Source organism: Ostrea edulis, chromosome 4 (assembly GCF_947568905.1).
Source record: "Ostrea edulis chromosome 4, xbOstEdul1.1, whole genome shotgun sequence".
NCBI lineage: Eukaryota > Metazoa > Mollusca > Bivalvia > Ostreida > Ostreidae > Ostrea > Ostrea edulis.
Window position 1 is genome coordinate 26,351,053 of NC_079167.1, and position 22,395 is coordinate 26,373,447.

At 36.0% G+C, this 22,395-nt stretch overlaps 2 protein-coding genes across 3 annotated transcripts; one reads left to right on the forward strand and one right to left on the reverse strand.

Annotated features, from left to right (window-relative positions):
- Positions 1–1,152: 1,152 nt before the first annotated feature.
- On the reverse strand, positions 1,153–16,680 carry LOC125671828 (protein transport protein Sec24C-like). 2 transcript variants are annotated; one of them, XM_048907765.2, is made up of 24 exons: positions 16,456–16,603; positions 15,760–15,909; positions 14,454–14,544; positions 13,345–13,480; positions 13,022–13,078; positions 11,770–12,687; positions 11,315–11,420; positions 10,425–10,552; positions 10,147–10,285; positions 9,888–10,003; positions 9,668–9,795; positions 9,375–9,453; positions 8,754–9,077; positions 8,457–8,627; positions 8,293–8,307; positions 7,967–8,063; positions 7,337–7,482; positions 6,201–6,339; positions 5,763–5,957; positions 3,781–3,884; positions 3,582–3,669; positions 3,344–3,447; positions 2,302–2,391; positions 1,153–2,177 (listed from the first exon to the last, which is right to left on the reverse strand). In XM_048907765.2, the coding sequence occupies exons 2-24, from the start codon at positions 15,878–15,880 to the stop codon at positions 2,037–2,039; spliced, it is 3,633 nt and encodes a 1,210-aa protein (XP_048763722.2). In that variant the 5' UTR covers positions 15,881–15,909; positions 16,456–16,603; the 3' UTR covers positions 1,153–2,036. The 2 variants fall into 2 exon arrangements, with proteins under 2 accessions (XP_048763722.2, XP_048763723.2); XM_048907766.2 differs by lacking the exon at positions 8,293–8,307 and having other exon boundaries at positions 16,456–16,680.
- Positions 16,681–16,794: 114 nt separating this feature from the next.
- LOC125671836 (alpha-(1,3)-fucosyltransferase 11-like) lies at positions 16,795–21,468 on the forward strand. The gene is made up of 3 exons (XM_048907784.2): positions 16,795–18,072; positions 18,399–18,493; positions 20,973–21,468. Exons 1-3 carry the CDS (start codon positions 16,835–16,837, stop codon positions 21,017–21,019), a joined length of 1,380 nt encoding a protein of 459 aa, XP_048763741.1. The 5' UTR covers positions 16,795–16,834; the 3' UTR covers positions 21,020–21,468.
- Positions 21,469–22,395: the final 927 nt, after the last annotated feature.

Below are 22,395 nucleotides of genomic sequence, written 5' to 3' on the forward strand. Positions count from 1 at the left end.
TCAAATGAGCGTTTGTGATGTCTTTGTTAAAATATAATATACCTACATTGTACGTCATCAACCTGGGAACTTGTCACATTTTTTACCCTTCTGGATCAATTTCACAAGGCATCTATGGATAGAGGTGATGAGCGTTTCCAACTTGCCCAATAGTTTTCTCCCCGTGTTGAACTTTTGCATGTGGTGAATTGCAAAAGATGTTTTGTGTACACACAAGGTGCATTCCCAAAGGAAGATTATTTACCGTTATGCATCCACTTGAACTATGTGAAAACACAAATCTAGCAAGTTTAGATATGTAGGTATCCACAATAGGCAGGTACACCCATTTCTGCTTTTCCTAAATGCAGTGCTCTGATACGGCACGGTATGTAACAACGAGATGGTATGTAACAATTATATACCATAGCAAGAATGGTGACACTGTTTCTTGTTACATAGCGTCGTCATTCGTGCCACGCTTTGTGACAGTGTTATTTACCGTGCTGTGGATGGCAATGGTATATAACAAACACCTACTCACAAACAATGATTAAAAGGAATCCACAGGACCGGTTTTTCTTCCCAGAATTCCCCCCAAAAGATGCCATTCCCGCACGGTATATAACAATTTGTTGCATACCGTTGCCATCCACAGCACAGTATGCAACAATTTACAAAGCATAGGACGAATGGCGACGCTATGTTACAAAAGAACATATTGTTACATAGCGTCGCCATTCGTGCTATGGTATATAACAAATAACCATATTGTTGCATACCGTGCCGTATCGGTGCTCCCTCGATGCATACTTTATATGTGACATCAATTCTCACCCAGAGTGCTTATTTTTAAAAAAAAACTTTCTTCCATAATTTTCTCTACCTTCATTAATGGTATGTTTTGTGCAATGTGGAGTTCAAATAGGTCCGACAAGCGATTCCAAACTAGTGAACAGATACATAGGGTATCTACATGTACATAAAGATGCAAGTCCACTTGGATCACAATGCAATGGAATCTGGTGTTGGCAAGTTGATGTCAACAACTTGAAACAAAACACACCTAACCAATTATCAGGCATTCACCACTGAATTATTAAATAGCAGCACAATTAGATGACACTATGAAGGTTTCTCAAAAATTTTAAAGTAAACAACAAAACAAATGCATTCTGTGAAGTTGTTCTCTGAATTATTTATTTGCCACTTGTTAACACTGGTCTGATGCTCTCATACTACGGTCTTCTACAAGACAACCTCTATTACGAGAACACTATTATAGACTAGATAATTAAGCTGTCTTATTCACTCCATAGTGTGAAAATTGAATTTAATGTAACACACAGACTTATCACATACATGTATGTACTGCCAGACTCTTTGATTGTTGTTAACAAAGTTATACAACATATTTCATGTATTCAAATGTGAAATAAATACATTCAGCTCTGACAATGTATACATCCTCAAAATGGAAAAAAATATGCATGGCTGAAAACATGCAATAAAAATTCATGAAAGATAAAAATTCCCACCCATATAACATTCACCTATTTTCATTCATTATTTATATCAAATAATGCTTAGGTACAGAAAAGATTTAAGTCATGAATAAATATTTTTAAAGCACATTTACAATATCCTGCTGAACAGATGAGTAGTTCAAAATGAACAGTTACTTTGCAATTAGTATCGCATTTTTCCCATGGATTAGGTACATATCATTAGATGGTATAGAACGGAAATTGATTAGCATTTTGGAACATTGTTGTTAATTTGGCTGATACAGGGCAATGACAGACAGGTTCTGTCTTTACTTCATTATGTTGGTAAATATCACAGAGATCCATGCCAATGCACAGACAAATAAAACACATATCACATGTATCATATCATGCCCTCCCAAATACGCACGACTCACAGTCTATCAAAAATAGTACATATTTCTGTGAAATTTTCTGGAGGATTCCCTGATTTTGTGGTGTCTTTCTCCAGTCAATGAATTTCTGGCGTGATCAGTACTCGAATTATATGTACATCATGATGCATTTCCTTTAGCTCAACAAGTTCCGAATTTCCTTATGAATGTGACACAAGAAGTCCACATAAGAAGCACTTCCGCTGTGACCTTTGTCCTCTACCAGGAAGTGGTTGAACCAGGGCTCCAACTTGTCTCTTTGTCGCACAATTGTTAACTGCAAAAGTCAAACATGTTCAGTCCATTATGTGGTGAAGAGTATGTTGCATATCTGGGTTCTGATGAAGAGTGAAACTCCCTTTTTGTGAAAAAGCAAATAATACAATCCCGTCATTTCTTACCTTCATATATCTACATCGTTCACTTCGTATTGAATTTATCATATCCTTTAATTTCTGTGACACAGGATTATCGAGTTCAAGCAATTTACACTGAAAAGAAAAATTAACATCAAAATTTTCATAGACGCCAATGAATTTTTTGGAGAAAAATAACAGTTAATAAAAAAGAAAAGAACATACTCCACTATTTACTTTTGCAGTATAGAACCAAAGTAATTCTTTGGATAATTTTTAAATATGCATACCTTATCTGTGTCTATCTAATGAGCACTCTATGCAAATTACTTAATATTGAACCCTGTAGTTGACCTTATCATCTGGTCAATACTCTTTACTGAGAGAACCTGTTGGACTGAGTGGCTTACCTTATTGATGTCAGCATGCTGTAAGGAGAACAGTTACTGGAACAAGTAGCTTACCTTATCAATGTCTATCTGGGCAGTACTGACAGCACCTGTTGGAGCCAGTGGCTTACTTTATCAATGTCTATCTGTTCAGTACACAGTACTGACAGCACCTGTTGGAGCCAGTGGCTTACTTTATCAATGTCTATCTGTTCAGTACTTGGTACTGACAGCACCTGTTGAAGCCAGTGGCTTACTTTATCAATGTCTATCTGTTCAGTACTCGGCACTGACAGCACCTGTTGGAGCCAGTGGCTTACCTCATCAATGTCTATCTGTTCAGTACTTGGTACTGACAGCACCTGTTGAAGCCAGTGGCTTACCTTATTAATGTCTATCTGGGCAGTACTCTGTACAGAGAACACCTGTTGGAGCCAGTGGCTTACCTCATCAATGTCTATCTGTTCAGTACTTGGTACTGACAGCACGTGTTGAAGCCAGTGGCTTACCTTATTAATGTCTATCTGGGCAGTACTCTGTACAGAGAACACCTGTTGGAGCCAGTGGCTTACTTTATCAATGTCTATCTGGGCAGTACTCTGTACAGAGAACACCTGTTGGAGCCGGTGGCTTACCTCATCAATGTCCATCTGTTCAGTACACGGTACTGACAGCACCTGTTGGAGCCAGTGGCTTACCTTATCAATATCTATCTGGGCAGCACTTTGTACAGAGAACACCTGTTGGACCCAGTGAGGCTCCACATTATGTCCAATCCATAGGAACATTGAGATGCCATTTTCTGCAAAATTAATTTGGACCATTTTATCCTGTGCTATACAATGTAGGTTCTAAGGCTTATATTGCTTTTGTGTGCAAACAACAGAATCTATAAAATCACACTAGAATGGATTTGAAATATCGAAACAAACCTACCCAAAAGATATACTCCATTGTCTCTAAGTCTCTCCATTGAGCACCTGACAGCCGTTGGAACTCGGTCTCCATGAGAATCCAAGTCATGCTAGAGTTACAATTTTACACAATAAAAAATATTTTCCCAAAACTGTTCCTCATAAAATTTGTTTTATTTTTATCTCAGTAAAATAGCAAGATATAACTTCATTCATCTTACCATGGGTATAAGACTAGGATAGAAGAAGACTTGAGATGATGCAACATCCATAGCATTGAGTTTGTGCATTAGATAGCTTCGGTCATCAGTAGATATCTCAGACCCTGAAAATAACACGATGTGTTTGTGAAACATTGTGCATCCAAGCATTGAATTGTGGCAAATTTGACCTTTATTTTCATTAATTACATTCAGTAAAACATTGTATCCAATGAGTTCATAATATGTTTTTAAACTACAGGGAATAAAAATCACTTCAATGTAAGTGTGAATGAATTTGTTATAAGCATGTTTGCTGTAAGGGCTGTTCCAGAAATGATCACATGGGGGGGTCAGGCGGCAAATGATATTTTTTTGTGTGGGTGGTCGTATTTTTTCAGATTTTAATTGGTCCGTGGTTGGACTGTTAAAAAAATATTTATTATGGGTAGTGGATAGTTTCTATTGTTTTATTTTGTGCCACGTGGGTGTTGAGTTTTCAGAATATTTTTATTGTCGCTCTTGTCGTGTTGGTTACAAAACGTCGGAGGGAAAATTGAAAACGTGCTTTCGAAATCGGAAATCGGAAGTAACATAGAACTATTCGAGTTGTCGCTCTTTGCAGCGCATAACTTTCCATTACGGCACTCTTCAAATTAGAGGCGCGTTTAGTAGGGTCCCTTTGGACGTGATGGCGGCGAACTTTGTTCTGTAGATCATTACAGTTTACAGTGCATCGATTTTGGGAATATTTTGAAACCAATAGGTATTCCGTTTTCTAATAAAAATAGGCAAACCTTAGTTGATTTATACGAGGGTACCGATGCGTTATATTTATCAGTCGGTGTGATGGTGATATAGAGGCCTCCGCCGGGCGCGGGCTCCATTAGAAGAACGATTCGTGGAAAAACATATCCATACCCATTTCATGATAATAGCATCGTTTGGACTCCCAATCTTTCCAACATTCCCGCCATAGATGCCTTTGATTGTTGATGTGACATCGTTTCTTCAGAACTACTGTGATACAATGTCGCACAGGCATTACCGCGTCATTGACTAGAATGTTTGTCCCAAAAACCTCGCGAGATTTGTACCGTTTTCATTTTTAAAAATATTTTTTTGGTGGGTCTGGTTAGTTTTTTTTTTTTATTAGATGGGTCATTGTAAAATGAGTTTATTAATTTGATGGGTCATGGGGTAATTTTTTATTTTTTTTTTATGGGTGCTTTGGTATATACAAAAGGTGCCTCCCGACCCCACCATGTATTTATTTCTGGAATAGCCCTAACTGTGTTTTACTGTATATTGCAGCTTTGATCTTGATATCTCAGTTAAGGTTAAAAGAAAAGCAACAGACAGAGCAAAGACAACATGCCCTAAATCTTTGATGGAACAAGAGGTACTGTGAGCAATGCTCACTAAGAATACCCCCCGCTTACCCCAATCTCCCAAAGAGTGTTGGTAATAGGTATAAACTACCTCTTTTCTGAGTGTAAAAAACAAATGGCATGACAAACAGAACCATATTGCTACTTTGATGTCCAGTGTGCGTGACCTTTGACCTTTTGACCCCAAAATCGATAGGGAACATCTTCATCCCATGGGTAGTCCATATATATGATATGGTGACTGTAAGTGGAAAGGATAACGCTTTAGAGCCCGGAAACCATATTGCTACTTCGATGTCCAGTGCGCTTGACCTTTGACCTTTTGACCCCAAAATCGATAGGGAACATCTTCATCCCATGGGTAGTCCATATATATGATATGGTGACGGTAGGTGGAAAGGATAATGCTTTAGAGCCCGGAAACCATTGCATCTACGGACGGACGGACAACCCGATTCCAGTATACCCCCCCACAACTTGTTGCGGGGGGTATAATAAATATGGTGACCTGAAGACATTGTACAAATGCCTCATGGAGACTCATATCCTTAAGTTCTTTTTAGACAGTGCTCATTTTGCTGTCACAAAGAAGCAAAGACATCTTGTACTTACCGCCTTGTAGGGCATCGCTTTTGACGATGCAGTTTGCATACAAAGGAAGGAGCTTCATAGATTCTGGGAGAATAAGCTGTCCTACAGATGATGGGGAGGCACAGTTCTTCCTGTAACAAGCCAAAATCTGGGCCACCTGGTTCATTATGCCTTCTCTCACCTGTTTGGGATTCGAGTTTAGGCCTGTCCTCACAGCTTCAAAGAAAATATATATAATATATATATATATACAATTTCTGATGAAAGATTTAGGAGATAAGAACTTTTTGTTAATTTCTGATGAAAGGTTTAGGAGATGCACTTTAATATAAAAAATATGTGTTATGTTTAATCAGAAATTTCACTGACTTGTGTATAGATTATGTCAATCATACATGACTACCAATAGCTCCCACTTTCACTTCCATATTTTGTTTACATGTATGAGAAAAAAATTACCATGTTTTGCCATGTAGTTGACAAGAGTATCAAGTTCAGTGTTTCTAAAGAGGTCAGCCATTTGAGTACAGCAGTTCAGAGCTAAATTGTGTATTCTTAATCTTCTTTGTCCTCCAACACTTGTAAACAACACTGCTACCTAAAAACACAACCAAGACAAGAAAATCAGTAAAACTGATGGATGCTGCCTTAAATGCATCTAACCAATAAACAACTTCATATGAGGAATGACTTGCACAATGATCAATATCTGTTGAAATATTGTTGAAATGAAGAGTTTTTCACATGTAAGGTGTCTGTTTAATGACATTGACCTTAAAATGACCTTGAATGACTGTTGTCTGAAAGTCATTTCCCTATTACTTATATATGTGATATATGATCAATACCTGTTCAGAAACTGTTGAAATAAGGCACTTTTTCCTCATATAAGGTATATGTTCTTAGTGACCTTGAGAGACCTTGGTCCAAAAGATCAATAATTGTTGAAATATTGTTGAAATTAAGTTTTTTTCATATATAAGGTTTATGTTCTGAGTGACCTTGACCTTTACAAAATGACTTTGAGTGACCTTTGTCTGAAAGCCATTTGCCTATTACTTATTTGTGTGATATATGTTCAATACCTGTTAAAAAACTGTTGAAATAAAGAAATTTTTACTTATACAAGGTATATGTTCTGAGTAACCTTGCCCTTTTAAAAAAAATGACCTTGGTCCATAAGTCCTGTCTCAAGGAATAATAGTGATCAATTTCTGATGAAAGATTTAGGAGATGGGAAATTTTTGATCAATTTCTGATGAAAGGTTTAGGAGATGGGAACTTATATATCAAAAACTGTTGAAATTAGGAACATATAATAATTTTCTGAGTGACCTTGACCTTTCAAAAATGACCTTGAAAGACCTTGGTCCAAGAGTCATTGTCTCAAGGAACATTTGTGATCAATTATATCAATTTCTGATGAAAGGTTTAGGAGAAAATAGCACAGACGGACAAACATGATGATGACTATACGCTCCCCCAAAATTTTTTGTGGAGCACAAAAATCAAAAGATTTAACAAACATTTGTAATGTATACAACTTAGCAATTCTAAAAATGAAAACTATTTGTGAGAAGTATTTGGTAGGATACCTGGACAAAAGCACCATCAGCCTCATTTAATTTATCGTCATGTTTAATCTCAACATTGATAGCTTGTTCTCGGTCTATTGCTGCCATCTCGACATCAGTTGTATTCGACATGTAGAAATTGCCAAGGAAGTCCACTGCTCGAATGCCTGTACATCAGTCATAAAAATAGCATTCATAGTTGTCGTTTCTGTTTATTTTATTTTGATTTATCATTATTTTGGTATTTTGTCCGACAGATCAAAATTCAAAATTGATAATTTAGAGAATTCTGCAGAATTGTTTAAATTTTGTGGAAGCCAATTTTCATGGATTGCCAGTACTGTATCTTCATGAGCATGATTTTTGTTTGCTGACATATTTATGCAGATCGTGCACTGAGATTCTATATCATTAACCATTATTTACAAAAAATAGAGCCCCTTTATCTCTAAGGCAAAACACATGTAATTAATATTTCCTATGTTGCAAAATCAATATTCTCATTTTCATTTATCTCAATTTACATAGACTTGCATCCTTCATACTATAACACTCAAAAAACAATTGCATAAACTGACATCAAACAAGGATTTTGTAAAATCAAGTACTCATGTAATATAAGGATCTACAGTCACTCCAGTTTTACTGTACCTGTGCTGGCTCTAACGCGCAGAATAGCATCAAAGGCAGTCTGGTTCATCACATTATACTTCAGATCTTCCAAGAAACGATCTCCATCCAAGTCAGCCTGGAACAGAAAATAAAGGTAATTTGCACCAAAAATTTGAAAAACAGTGTGATGTACTAATACACATATATAGCTAGCAAGCCTCCTTATACAGTGTCACAGGGGTATACGTTAGAATATTGGGACATCTAATCCAATCCAAAAGGTGAATTACCACAGCACTACACGTTGGTCATGACGTATTAAAGCACACGCACAAGGTAAATTCTACTTCACATTAAAAACTTACTCTGTCCTCATCCATCTACAAATGTAAAACACCACAATTTTGTTTGTGTCAAAGCCAATTGCCTCTTTTTTTTGGGCAAATCAATCTTGCAACTCCTATGAAAACTTACAACAAATTCCCTACACAGGATTATTTAAATACATTTTCTGTCTAAGTGTACTTACCTGGAAGTAACTGTATTTGTACAAGTTTCCTCCTGTAAGTCGACAAACTTCCGATATGGTGGCGATATCAATATAGGCATTAGGGAACAAAAACACGTCTACACTACAACCTGCAGTAACACACTCCTGACCGAGTTTGGTGTAAAAGGTGTTCTGGGGAGTCAGAATAGTCTACAAAATTCATGTTCACATCATTAAACAGATCAATCTTCCTTAATCCTTAAAAATAAACATAACGCTTTACAAAATTTCTGTTAATATATCATTCATTACAGAATAAATGTACAGGTATCTTACTTTTTCTTTCTCAGTTCCTAATAGTTTCCTATCATCTCTGTTCTTTAGTTTCCCTGGAGCCTCTGCAATTGGCAGGGATGTGTGAAAAATGTACAGTTTTCCACTCCGGTCTGCAGACTTTAAAGCATCCAAACCAGCCTGAATGACCGGTCCTAACACAGTCTCTGTCTCCCGTGACTCGGCAAACATCTGTGGGATCTGAGATAACAGACTGTCAATAACGGCCTCGGATTCTGAGAGTTTGACCAGGAATCCGTCCAACAGTGGCACAAACACATCGTCTAAATCAGACACAACCAACATCTGAGGCTGGGCCAAGTTACTCTGGAAAATAGAAGTGATAGGGCTAGGACAGGAATTGTAAAATGTCACAGATCTCAGGTCAGCTTAAGAATTCCATATAGTACACAAATAGTGACATGTGGAATAGCTCTACATTAGAAGTGTGAAACCTGTAACATACCCTTACATGTAGTGAAACATGTGGCATTCGGTAAACTTTGTGTGGCATACCTTTACATTATGAAAATGAACTTTGTGTGGCATACCTTTACATTATAAAAGTGAACTTTGTGTGGCATACCTTTACATTACAAAAGTGAACTTCTTTGTGTGGCATACCTTTACATTATAAAAGTGAATTTCTTTCGCATATGTAACAAATCCAACTCTTATTTCTGATTCGTCCTGCCCAACTTCTCTGGAAAAGACAATAATCTTTCTGAGGAATTTTCAAGACATGCAGTTTTATGGATTTCCATTCAATTCAACCCACTATCTTCTATTGTTACAATTATCAATGTACCAGTTCTTGTATTATAATTTTGATGATGAATATCTTTAGAAATCCTAATGAAAAAAGCTCAATGAATTTCTACAACTGCATCACTGTAAAACTGTTTATCAATACTTACTTTGGCAGATTAACTAAGACATCTTCTTTTAATCTTTCACATATTAAATGGACTAATCCACTTTTTATACTGTTATAGGACACATCAATCATAAATATAAATGCTGGTGCATTTGGCAACAACCCATTCTACAAAAAAAACATCAACATGTAAATTTAAAACATTGCATTTCAATTCCACATCTTCATCATTCAAATTCTCCTAACTTGTCGACACCCACCTTACAGTAATCTTTTGTAGCTACAAATTCATAAGAGCCCAGGCAGAGTTCAGGCCTATCATAGCTGTCAATTCTCCTTCCTGTGTGGTCCAGATGTGCAAAATACTCTGCTGGTACTACAATGGATAAAACAAGAAAACATGAATTGATGTTCCCCCCCATGTACACATCTAATGTATATTATGACCTGTGGCACAACTGCACGTGTGATCTCACAGTACACACAAGCCGTGGCTATTTGTAACAGATATGTGCTTACCATCAGTAGATGCTCCACAAAATACACACTGAAACCTCCTGCCTCCATCAATAAACATCATGTTAGGATTCATGTAGGCTTTACACCTCTTACATCTGACTGGTCCTACGTCTCCTAGGTTAACTATGGGAGGGTTATACTGAAAAATAATCAGAACATCAAACCATGCTGGGTGTGCTTCTATACAAAAACTCATTTTACTGTTCCACAAATCTTAATTAGTTGAATATATACAACTAAAACTTGCAAGTAAAAAGTTACACAGAGACTACTAGTACCTCTTCTCCTGGAAGCTTGGCAAATGGACTTATGCTTAGAGCAAATGGCACATGACAATTCTTTAGCATGTCTGAGGTACAGGGAATATTGTACATCGTGCTTCTCATAAACCGAGGATTACAGTTTCCTATAAACAGAGTAAACATTGTATATATTATGTTTAATACAGGGTTTCATGTAACATCTTACTGATTATGTTTTATACAGGTTTTCATGTAACATCTAACTAGGATTACTACCCCAGGTCAGGCATTTTCCAAATGAGATAAATAATATGTTTAAACTACTGTACAGTAGATTCTCTGAATTATTAATATTCATGCTATTTCATGACAAGTCTCTCTTGCAATACCGAAAGCCTTGATCTATTTATTCATCACTAATTCTAATAGATTTTTAAGACTTTTCAGAGTATTGCTCTCATAATTTTACATTCTTAACGAATGATGATAAAAGATGAATTTGCCAAATTAAGTATTCACATAATATAAGGAATCAACCATAAACATACATGTAAGTTTACCTTGATACATTCACAGTATATCTACATGTAAATAACGTTTTGTTTAGGCATCTGTGAAAATTATTCAAGAAAACTTAGTTACCCATTATTTTTGTTTCTAGTTTTGCATAAAATGACAAATATTTCAGATCAAGGAAAATTGACACCTGTCATTTTCAATGTTTCCATGCTTAACATGTTGCCCCACCCAGATTGCGTTTTGACATTGTGCAAAATACTGCCACCTGATTTATAGGTCCTTTAAATATGATCTCAACACACACCCCCCCCCCCCCCCCCTCCTCCTCCCAAAAAAACCCCTACTGAATGTAATGAACTACATCCAGTGGAACACTTACTGAATTTATCTGCTATTAAGAATTTTACCTTGGTCCTGTACCACAAACTTGGTAGTAACTAACGGTGGTACTGCTCCTTTGCCTGTTTGAAAATTTCCACTCCTGTTGGCTTTGTCATCCTCTATCACTTGAATCTTTAAATTAAACCGAAATTATTTTACATTAAAATAAATTAATTTCTGTATTTTTTAAGTTTTCAAATGATACTTGATTCAAAGTTACTATAAATGTATTCCGTTTGACTGTGTATTCTATTTAATGTCTTTTGCGGAAAGCCGCAACCACTAAATGAAGTACATTGCTAAACGTCTTGCGTATAATATATTTTTATATAACACATTTTTATATAACACAATTAGAAAGCACTTTAAATCAAATCTATGCTGACTTGTTGAAAAAGCAATTTCTGCTATATATTGTACATGCTAAATGTAACAGATTTATTGTATTATGTCTATAGGAAAACCAGCACATTATACTTACTGGGCTTGGCATTTGGTCAGGATCCAGTTTCTTAGGTCCAGATGGCTGCTGCATTCCACCAGGTCCTGCCATTGGTTGAGCTCCTGGGTAGTTGGGCGGGAAGGTTTGCCCCGGCATTGTTCCTCCTGGATACCGTTGCTGTCCTGGCTGTGGAGGCATTTGTCCTGGGGGTCCCTGACCTGGTTGAGGAGGAAACTGCCCTGGCCCAGATCCACCATACTGACTGGATGGAGGAAAACCCCCTGGTCCTGGTGCAGGAGGAAATGAACCAGACCCAGTAGGAGGCATGTTGGGTCCGGATGGAGGTCCACTTGGTGGACCTTGTCCATATCTGTCTGTAATTGACATTCCAGATGGAGGACCTTGATTTGCTCCTGTGGGAGGGCCAGATGGGGGCCCTGGCATAGAATGAGGGGGCATACCAAAACTGGATGATGATGGTGGAGGCATCCCTGGCATTGTGGGTGGTCGTCCTGCCGCTCCTCCATGTTGACTTGTTGGAATTCCTCCCATCTGACTTACAGGTGGAGCCCCTCCAAACTGATTTGTGGGTGGTGCACCTCCAAATTGGCTTGTTGATGGAGCACCTCCAAATTGACTTGTTGGTGGAGCACCTCCAAATTGACTTGTTGGTGGAGCACCTCCAAATTTACTTGTTGGTGGAGCACCTCCAAATTGACTTGTAGGTGGAGCACCTCCATACTGACTTGGAGGGCCTCCACTATACTGACTGCTGGGTGGAGCTGTCATGCCTCCAAACTGACCTGGAGCAGAACCTCCCATCTGGCTTGTGGGTGGCCGTGGCATGCCACCCATCTGATTTGTTGGAGGTAAGCCAGAACTACCTTGCATATTTGGTCCACCCGGTGGAAACATAGGTGGTTGTCCAGATGATGAGGGGGGAGCACCATAGGTTTGCTAAAGAGAAAATGGGAAACATCAGGGCTACATTTAAACAAACAATGGATATAAAGAACAAGATGTGTTTGTGAAACATTGATGCCCCTTTACAGCAGCAAAGTAATTCCAGTACTCATACAAAGGTTTGTCACAATGAATACACATGTGGAATATGAAAACCCGATCACCATCCATTCAAGCATTACAGCCAAGGTTAAAGTTTTTGTGGAGAGACGAACCAAAAACGAAAATGCCCTCAAATTTTAGATTACAGGGGCATAAAAATTCAGATTTAAAAAATCTGACCACTAATCAAACCATATCTAAGTACAGTGTATATGTAAGTACTCACATTTGGAGCAGGGCCTCTTGGTTGTGATATATTCATGGCACTCATACCATTTGAAATCTAAAAGAGAAAATTTAAAGTAAATCTTCCTATTTCAGTAATCATGGCTTAAATTCTTTCTTTATCCACAGTGAATTGCAAATGAACTCAATGTAAAGGCTTCAAACTAAAATGAAACTGTGTTAACAAGACCACCTCTAAATGCTATACTGTTTAGGATAAAGTTGCAAAAATTTCCAGCTGCAGAAAATACCTTTTGATGTGGTATGTACAGTAAAGAATGTCCATCTATATAAAGTAATGTTTTACAAAAACAGAGGATATACCTGACTTGCTGATGATGGAGGTGACATCATAGTAGGAGGCCTTGGTTGAGGGGGTATGCCCGGGGCCATGTTGTTTTGCATACTTATTGGAGGTCTTTGAAAATTATTCATATCTGGTGGTTTACCAGGCACACTTCTGCAAAATTGAGTCATTAAATATTGAAACATGACAAATAACAACCAATACCAATGTCTACGATAATAAAGAATAAATCTGATAGCAAAGTATTGTGAAGCAGTTTCAAAAAGTGCAATAAACACTAAATTACGTTATAACCCAATATCATACTTTTATAATGTTATTCATCATTTCACAAATACAATTCTAAAGATAAATTTCAAACAACTTGGAAGAATTAATGACATCACAAGTTATGTTATTGACAAATAAAATATTTTGATCAACAATTAGAATTGCATGTTAGACCAACGATAAAATGTATTTGCTTGATGTACTATGACCAACCCATCAAAATCGCCCCAAACCAATCATTTTTTAAAGTACTTTAATTTCTTTTTATTTCATAAAAAACTTTGGAATTAGATTTTAGAAATTATTACTCAGAGACTCATTTTTAGATTGGAAGTTTGTTGTAATTTACAAATATCTACCCAACATTGATAATAATCATTTGCATGTAGTGAGGAGCAATGACTAACGTTGCCGTTTGTTTTAGCATTTCAACGAAAGAGAGTGCCCGTTAAAAATATTCTGAAATGGGTCTCGGTAAACAGGACTCGCTGTGAGATGAAGATAATTTCTATGATGTGAAAATGATAGATGCTGAAATGTGGTGTTAAATTGCGAGTTTGTAAGAGAACTCACTCAGCACAGTTAAAAACTCCTGGATAATGCCAGGGCCATGTGTCATTCAACAAAAATATTAATTGTGTGTTTCTGAAAAAAGATGTAGATGATTCAAAGTGTAGATGAATGACTGGGCGTATTGAGAAGAATGTGTTTACTGCCATTATGTTGTCAACTAACTAAATCTGCTTCACTATTCTGTGTGACTGGTAATTATATGGTACCTTTAATTTCTTGAACTGTGTAACAATTAAAAGGCAGTACATTTTCTACAAATTTTATCACAATCAAGTCCTCTTACCCAGGCTGTCCCATGTTTGGATATTGTGGTCCATTTGCTGTAGGGGGCATTCCATATTGCCCTGGCCCTGGTTTAGGTTGTGCACCATAACCTGTGTAATACAGTACTTAATCAACATTTAATCATAACAACTGTAACAATTGAATTCCAATATTATTGCATAGGAATTTACATTCTTTTATAATCTTTTTGTGTATATCTCGTAGTCTGCCATTTTAATTTGCTCTTTGTTCTTGCAATGTAGCATATACTACATGTAATCCCTACTTGAAATAAAAAATGCTGAGGACAGTTCATGAAAGTTAGAAATCCAGTACCAAGAACTAATCCAGCAGCATACCATATATTGGAACAACAGTATTTCCATGAAAATATTTACAACTTTTTATTCAAGGGGGGGGGGGGGGTGTTGTTGTTGCATATCAAAAATTAATTAAATGCATAATACCAAAATCCCCATAATCATTAGAAATTTGAATGATAACTGATTTATCATTGCTTAGTATTAGTCATGTAACAATTATAACCGATTTTCGATTGTCTGCTGTCAAAATTGAAGTGATGTGGATAATCATTGGTCATTTTGAAAATTAAAAATCAACAACAACGGTATATCTTTTTAACATACAACTGCCGCGACTTAACTAAAAACAAAATTGCACCTAACAAAGCTGTAACAAAGCTGGACCATCTAAATGCATAAAATCAATAACGAAAGTCTCAACCGACAAGTTTATTCTTTTTCAAAAAAAAAAAAAAAAACAATTCCAAAGTATGGGATGTATTATCATCTTGAATTTTAAATAAAAGATGGGCCAGCAACAAAACAGTCATTAGATGTGACACAGCTGTCTGTCACAAATGTTAAAAAAACCAACCCAGGAATCTTAAAATATTGATGTACTTGTTCCTTTAAACAATAACATGTTATAGAGCATAATTGGTGACTGTTTTTGTATCCTTTCATATCTTTAACACTGCCTATGACTGACTTTGCTTTGGGCTTGTGTATGAAATTTTACTTTTCATATTTGATGTCCCCAGAGTACAACTGAAATTTTGATTTTATTTTTTTGGTCATTTTTAGGTTTAAAAAAATTCATTCCATTAATTTAAAAGAAATTAAAATTTTATTTATCAGTCAATCAAAAATGTGCTTCCAATCATTATTATCATCGATTAATATTTTCTCCTGATTGCCCATCACTATGTATCTGTGTAGTCTTATCTAATGTCAGATCAATATGCACATGAAAATCAGCAGTCTCCATTAGAATAGAATCTTAATGAAGTTAACAGGCCATACCTCCAGGATTGCTCATGTGTCCTGGGCCAGGGGGTCGCATCTGTCCTGGGTTCATGTTAGGTGCTCCGTACCCGGTGGGTGGCATCTGTCCTTGAGTACTTCCAGGATAGTTTGGATTCATTGTGTCATTGTCTTGTAATACATGTAATTCTGAAAGTCAAGCAATTATTTGTTTCACTTTATATAATGTATTACTATGATATTAATGTCATATTTTGCAAAATACTCATGTATCCATTAGAGGGATTCTTTCCTCTTTTTTTCATTTCTCCCCCCCCCCCCCCCCCTTAGTTTGTAACAGAGAATCTTAATTCTCTTGGCATTTACATGATCAGACAGTGCAAAATTGTGTTTTGAGCCTTAAAAATAAAATAGTACATATGTATACGATGATAATCCATGATCAGGTCTTCATACAAAAAGTCTAAGCCAACCTGCATGGTTCTCATTTCATAATCTCAAAAGAATGAGAACATATAGTGATTGAAAACCCCACCCTACCTCCAATATCAGTGTTCGTATTCTTCATGTTTCAATAAGTTAGTAAATCAATTCTCCGTATGTTATATTTTATATAGACAATCAACCTCCAACATTTATCAGTACAGTTATATATATACAAACGTCAGTCACTGACACATGCCGGTGTAACTATCACACACGAATATCGATGAGTATAACCCTCTGTTTTATTACCTGGGTACCTGTCTTCAAAATCTGTCTAGAATTTAACAATTCTTTGCCACAACACACTTATTATATGCACAGTTTTAACACGAGTCAAAACATACGAAGTGTTTGCCACGTACAGAAGAATGACATCCGGTAAAATACCACATGCGCAATCATGCCACGTACATTTCTGTTGCATTATGGGAAGAACCTGTTGCTTCCGTCAACAAAGTGGTCTGTGACGAGAGACTTTACTGACAACGAAAATAGCTGAAAATATTATCTTTTCGGGGAATGACAAGGTGATTGAAATAAATCACGGAATAATACATGGATAGACTTTAATTTTTCTAAGGTTTGTGATCCATTATTCCCTCTGAGGGACATTATCTTAGTATAAATAATGAGTAGGATCCACATAAGTTCTTATGATGACCCTGTAATAATCAACATTTTCAACCTATTGGGATATACCATTGTCTTATTCCATGTCATGCTTGCAGACCCATCTGCATATGATCTTCCAGTCATACTATGGTGGTGGAGAAATGTATACCCGCATGAAGATTCATCCTCTTTAAAGTATATTGACTGTGGGGAGTATTCCAAGTGCTTGTCAGCTTCAGATCGGTCTTACCTGGATGATTCAAGAACTAAAGGAATAATATTTTATGGTACGAGAGTAAAACCGTATGATTTGCCTTTACCAAGGAAATCTGAGCATACGTGGAATTTAATTCACGAGGAGTCTCCCATGAATAATTATCTGTTATCACACGTGGAATTCATTGAGCTATTTAACTTTACTGCAACATTTAGAAGAGAGTCAGACTATCCATTGACCACTCAGAATATCTACTCTATGGGTTACTTAACAGACAGAAACCCTGTGCCTATCAGGGAGAAAAACAGGAAAATTAAAGAAAATGGCTATGCCCCAGTTTTATATGTACAGTCGCATGCAGATGTTGCATCTGATAGAGATACGTATGTTCAGGAGCTGATGAAATACATAAAGGTTGATTCCTATGGGAAATGTCTTCACAACAAAGATCTTCCAGAATCTATGAAAAAAGCCGATGATTCATATGAGGATGAAATATTCTTGGATTTTATTTCTTACTACAAATTTCACATTTCCTTTGAAAATGCTATTTGTAGGGATTATATGACAGAGAAATTAATGCGAGCATTGCACTTGGGTTCTGTTCCTGTTTATATGGGGTCACCTGATGTTCGAGATTGGGAGCCAAATAACAGAAGTATTATACTGGCCCAAGATTTTGATTCACCTGGAGAACTGGCAAAGTATTTGCAATTCTTGAATGAAAATGATAAGGAGTATGAAAAGTTCTTAGGCCATAAAAAATCGGGAGGGATAACAAATTCCTTTCTGAAAATTAACTTGCAGGAGCGTAGTTGGCACACACATCCATCAGGATCTAGTGAAAGGAATGATTTTAACATTTTTGTGGGATTTGAATGCTTTGTTTGTGAAAAGCTACATCAACATTATTTGGATTACAAACTTGGTGGAGACAATTTTTCAAAGATCACATTTTCACACAGAGCCAACGATTCACACATGGGATGTCCAGAGCCACAAAAAGTCTCACTGTCAAATTCTGAGTCAAGTGGAGGGTAAGCAAATTTGATTTCTTCAATATTTAATTACGCACTACATGTAGTTCAGGCATATTTAAATATTTCTGTCATTATTATTTTGTATATCAAATAATCAGTACCTCTTTCTCAACGATTAAACATTAAATTTGCAAGAAACAAATGATTTATATCAAATTTGGTATTTTATTCTATTTTCTCGGTAATGATAGTAAGATTGTAACTACTTTGATAGTATACAATTACAGTGTATATATATTCATAACATCATAGCAATCCCTATTGATGCACATATAATATCAGTATTCAATCAGTTTGTATATACATGTAACCATCTCCCATAGGTCTACTGACTTCGTCTGGACTAGAACATATCATCAACAGAAAGTCATTGCCACTGCAGCACGGCATATGGTGGAGTCTGGGGAAACACAGTCCAGTCAGTTTTATAAGTACTTACAGAAAGTAAAAACTGCAAAATGAAAATACGTGTTTTGTAGTTATATGCATCTATAGACATCGTTACATGTTGGCATGCCAAAGTCATGTAAGGGTCCGTTTAGAGACCTCAATTAAACCTCAAATCCATAATGAGGAATTAGTCTCACCCTAATCTCGCCAAGTGTAGCCTCACCCTGTTCCTAAATCCACTGACCAAATATCTCCCAAACTTAAGGTAATACTATAACCACTTGTGAGACCTGTCTTTCTTTGTACTGACATTTGTCCTTACCTTTCTATGTGATCCTGCGAACAAACTGTCTCTGGTTTCTGTTGCCCAGGTGGTATATTTTCTGTTGTATGTATAGGATCCCCTCCACACGCACACATTTTTTATCAATACACATTTATAAATTGCACAAAAAGCGTTCAGAAAGCAGAAACCTCCGTCATGACTCTCCGAACCTTAACATAGAATTTTCAGATGTTATTTATGTCCCCGTACATTTTAAAAATTGCCATTATTTTGCACCTTTATTAACTCTAAAATTGACTACATACTAAACAGAATATTTAGTATGAATTCGATTGCTACATGCCTAGGAGGAGTAAGCATCCTCTGTCGACGGGTCACATCCGCCGTGAGCTCTATATATTGACCAGGTAAACGGAGTAATCCATAGTTAAAATCAGTGTGCCAAGAACGGTCTAACAATCGGTATCAAACACGTCAGACACTTGTATTATCTAATACACAAATAAAATCTCCACAAAATATCAAATTTCCTGGTGTACTTGCATATGTTAATCTATCCATGTTGGCATCTTCTACATTCTTTGGTGTTTATGTGAACTTAAGTAATGAACTGATCATCAATAGAAATATCTAGACAACCAAGAGTTCTCCCCCGTCGTTTGATTTATGTATATCTAATATATATGAAACTTTTTAAGTCAATGTCTTTTTAAAAAAAGAATACTAACCCTCCTACTGAATTGTTCAATGTAATGAGCTTACTGTAAAGAAAATTAGATCAGATCATTTAACTATGTATAGATCTTTTGCCCTTTTTCATCGGTATTACTGAAATGATTTTAACATTTTCCATTCAAAGTCACTTTACACTGACCCCTTCCTCGAACGCATTGTCTCTTACAGCGATTGTCGGTATTTCATAAAATAAATTCAGTAATAGTCTGAAATTATTAAGGAAGTGAATGAAGCAGACATTCTATTTAAACAGAAGACTTTTGATTAAATAAAGGGGGAGGTAAATTGTGGACTCCTGCTTGTCTCCCAGTGTGGGTATATATATCCATAAGTAATTAAAATTTGCATATTCCAAAATATGATTTATTTCAAAATGTGACGTATTTTTCCAGACACCGGGACAAAAAAAATTAAAATTCCGAAACCTAATAACACAATCATATTCCACACTATGGTTTGGCTACTGCAGAAAATGTACAGGGAAGTCGATCAGGTTTTAGTAGGAATAAACCAATGTTGTTTTACCCCAATTGACCCCTAAAAGGATTTCAATTGATAATTTGGAAACCCTTTTACACATCTACAGGACACACCAATCATATTGACTTGATTTACATATTATTTCTGATACTTGCATGAAACATCAGCTCATCACTAGTCTTTTGTTTTACTAGCAGTTCTGAATGAGGAGTCTATCACACACACTTAAAGAAAAAATGGATATTATATATTACATAGATCGTGTATACATTTATGCGGTTACAGAGTTTTCTTTGAGTCTGCTTTCTGTAAGTGTGGGTCTGGTTTGTTCTACAGACATGAATGGTTACATTACCGTGGTTTAATTAATGATAATGGCTGTAATACGAAATTGATTTTCCCCCAGTCAGCTAAAAATAATAATGAAAAACAAGCGAGTACAATGTCTTATCTAACAATTTAGTGTCATTCAAACATTGTCACTCGAGACCTGTTTCAAGGTACAGGATAAACCGAAAATCACAAAACACTTATGTCACTGTCTTTGTCATCGAAGAAACTGTGTAATGATATAGATCTGCTGTAAGATAAACAACACTCTGACGTGAGCAATGATTAAATTGATGAGCGCATAAAAATCAATTTACACTCTCATCAATTGAATTAACGCGCGCACTAGATCAATTTTTGTGCGCAATAATTGATTCTGTGCATATCAAGTGTTATTTCTATCATCAATTGAATTGATGCGCGCATTAGTTCAGTTATTGTGCGCAACAGTGTGAGCAATAATTTATTTGATGCGCGCAATAATTAGAATGATATCTTCAAATAAATAAAGATATCTTCAATTATTTGAATATATGTTGGTTTGGCGCTCCATGTATTAAGTGTTGTAAAACTTGTTTAAATCAAGCTCGCTTTGAAATCTATAAAGCACGCTGATAATATAGGTGTAATATCAAATACACTACCCGTAATATCATGTATTCTTATCTATTTTTAGACATGTTTAGTGAATTTAATCCTATTTATGGTCCAAGACGGCACTAAACGCCCAAACTGTAAGATTTACCAACGCCAGGAATTAGATGCCTCGCAGTTGGACTGGGGTTAGATAAGGGATCATTCTCTATTTTCTCGGGTACGTGAGGTGATTAACTACAATGTAAATAGTGTTAATTATAGGGATGCACACATTGTCACGTTTTTCATCTTAATAAGTTAATCACCCGCTGTTATACATATATTTAGTATCACGTTGTCCGCTGTAGTTAATTATCCCCACTTACACAACAAAGTAGGCAGTGATTCCTTAATAATATATCTATATTTGAAGCAAACATGAAAATATAAAATCGACAAACTAAAAATACTGCATATCCATGTTAATTTCTGTAGTCCTCTTCCACTGACCTTTCAAAATTTTGCCCGAACTAAGAAATTTACATCCAGTTGAAATTAGGGACCGGTCAATATATACACTGTAAATTTATTGGGGATTTGGGACCGGTGCAAAATGCAATAGGAAACACATTTATTTTGACTTGCATACTAATAGGACTCAACTTTTTTTTAATTTTCAACACTGATAGGACAGCTATATATATATATATATATATATATATATATATATATATATATATATATATATATATATATATATATATATATATTGCAAATATATCAATGAACAAAAACATATTATTAAGATTTCAAACTTTTAATTCAACTATTTTACAAACAATAATACTGAATTGTATGCATGCTTCATTTCATGTCCAAGTTGAATATACTATAGAGACAGTTTGCAATAGAATACAGGACCTTTGAAATTTTTTAATATTAAAACTTGTAATTAAAAAAATCACAAAAGAGGTATGCAGCTGTGAAAATTATATCTAGGTTTTGCATGGAGTATGGATTTCAATCATAGAAAAAAATGGTGTATCATGTTGGTCATAACTCCAAGTATACAGACCAGAATTTAACTAGAGTCTAAACACATCTTTAATAATTTGATAGCTTGCCAATACAACTTATCATTGGGTCGAATGCTGTCTAACTTGTTTCATACCAATTGTTAGGCCGTTTTTGGCACATTGATTTTGACAACGGAAAAATCCGTTTACGTGATCAAGATATAGGGCTCGCGATGGGTGTGACCGGTCGAAAAGGGATGTTTACTCCTCCTAGGCACCTGATCCCACCTCTGGTATCTCCAGGGGTCTGTATTTGCCAAAGTCTTTCTTTTGTATTGCTTATAGGAGTTATGAGACTGATCACTGTTCGTTATCTTCACCTTTCATAGAGAATACTGAGATGTGAAAAAATACTTGCAAGTACATGACAACAATTTAGTAAAACAGTAATTTAAAACATTGATAAATGTAGCACTTTGAACAACAATTTAACAAAAAGGAAAAAAG

Bases quoted from the DNA above. Each gene is read 5' to 3' on its own strand.
- LOC125671828 (XM_048907765.2), bottom strand. From the start codon at position 15,880: ATGAATCCAAACTATCCTGGAAGTACTCAAGGACAGATGCCACCCACC. The intron at 9,078-9,374 runs GTATGCCACACA...TCTATTTTCCAG, and splicing joins TTCACTTTTATAATGTAAAG to AGTAACTTGGCCCAGCCTCA. The intron at 2,392-3,343 runs GTAAGCCACTGG...TTTTCTTTTCAG, and splicing joins CCCAGATAGATATTGATAAG to TGTAAATTGCTTGAACTCGA.
- LOC125671836 (XM_048907784.2), top strand. From the start codon at position 16,835: ATGAGTAGGATCCACATAAGTTCTTATGATGACCCTGTAATAATCAAC. The intron at 18,073-18,398 runs GTAAGCAAATTT...CATCTCCCATAG, and splicing joins AATTCTGAGTCAAGTGGAGG to GTCTACTGACTTCGTCTGGA. The intron at 18,494-20,972 runs GTCAGTTTTATA...ATCTATTTTTAG, and splicing joins GTCTGGGGAAACACAGTCCA to ACATGTTTAGTGAATTTAAT.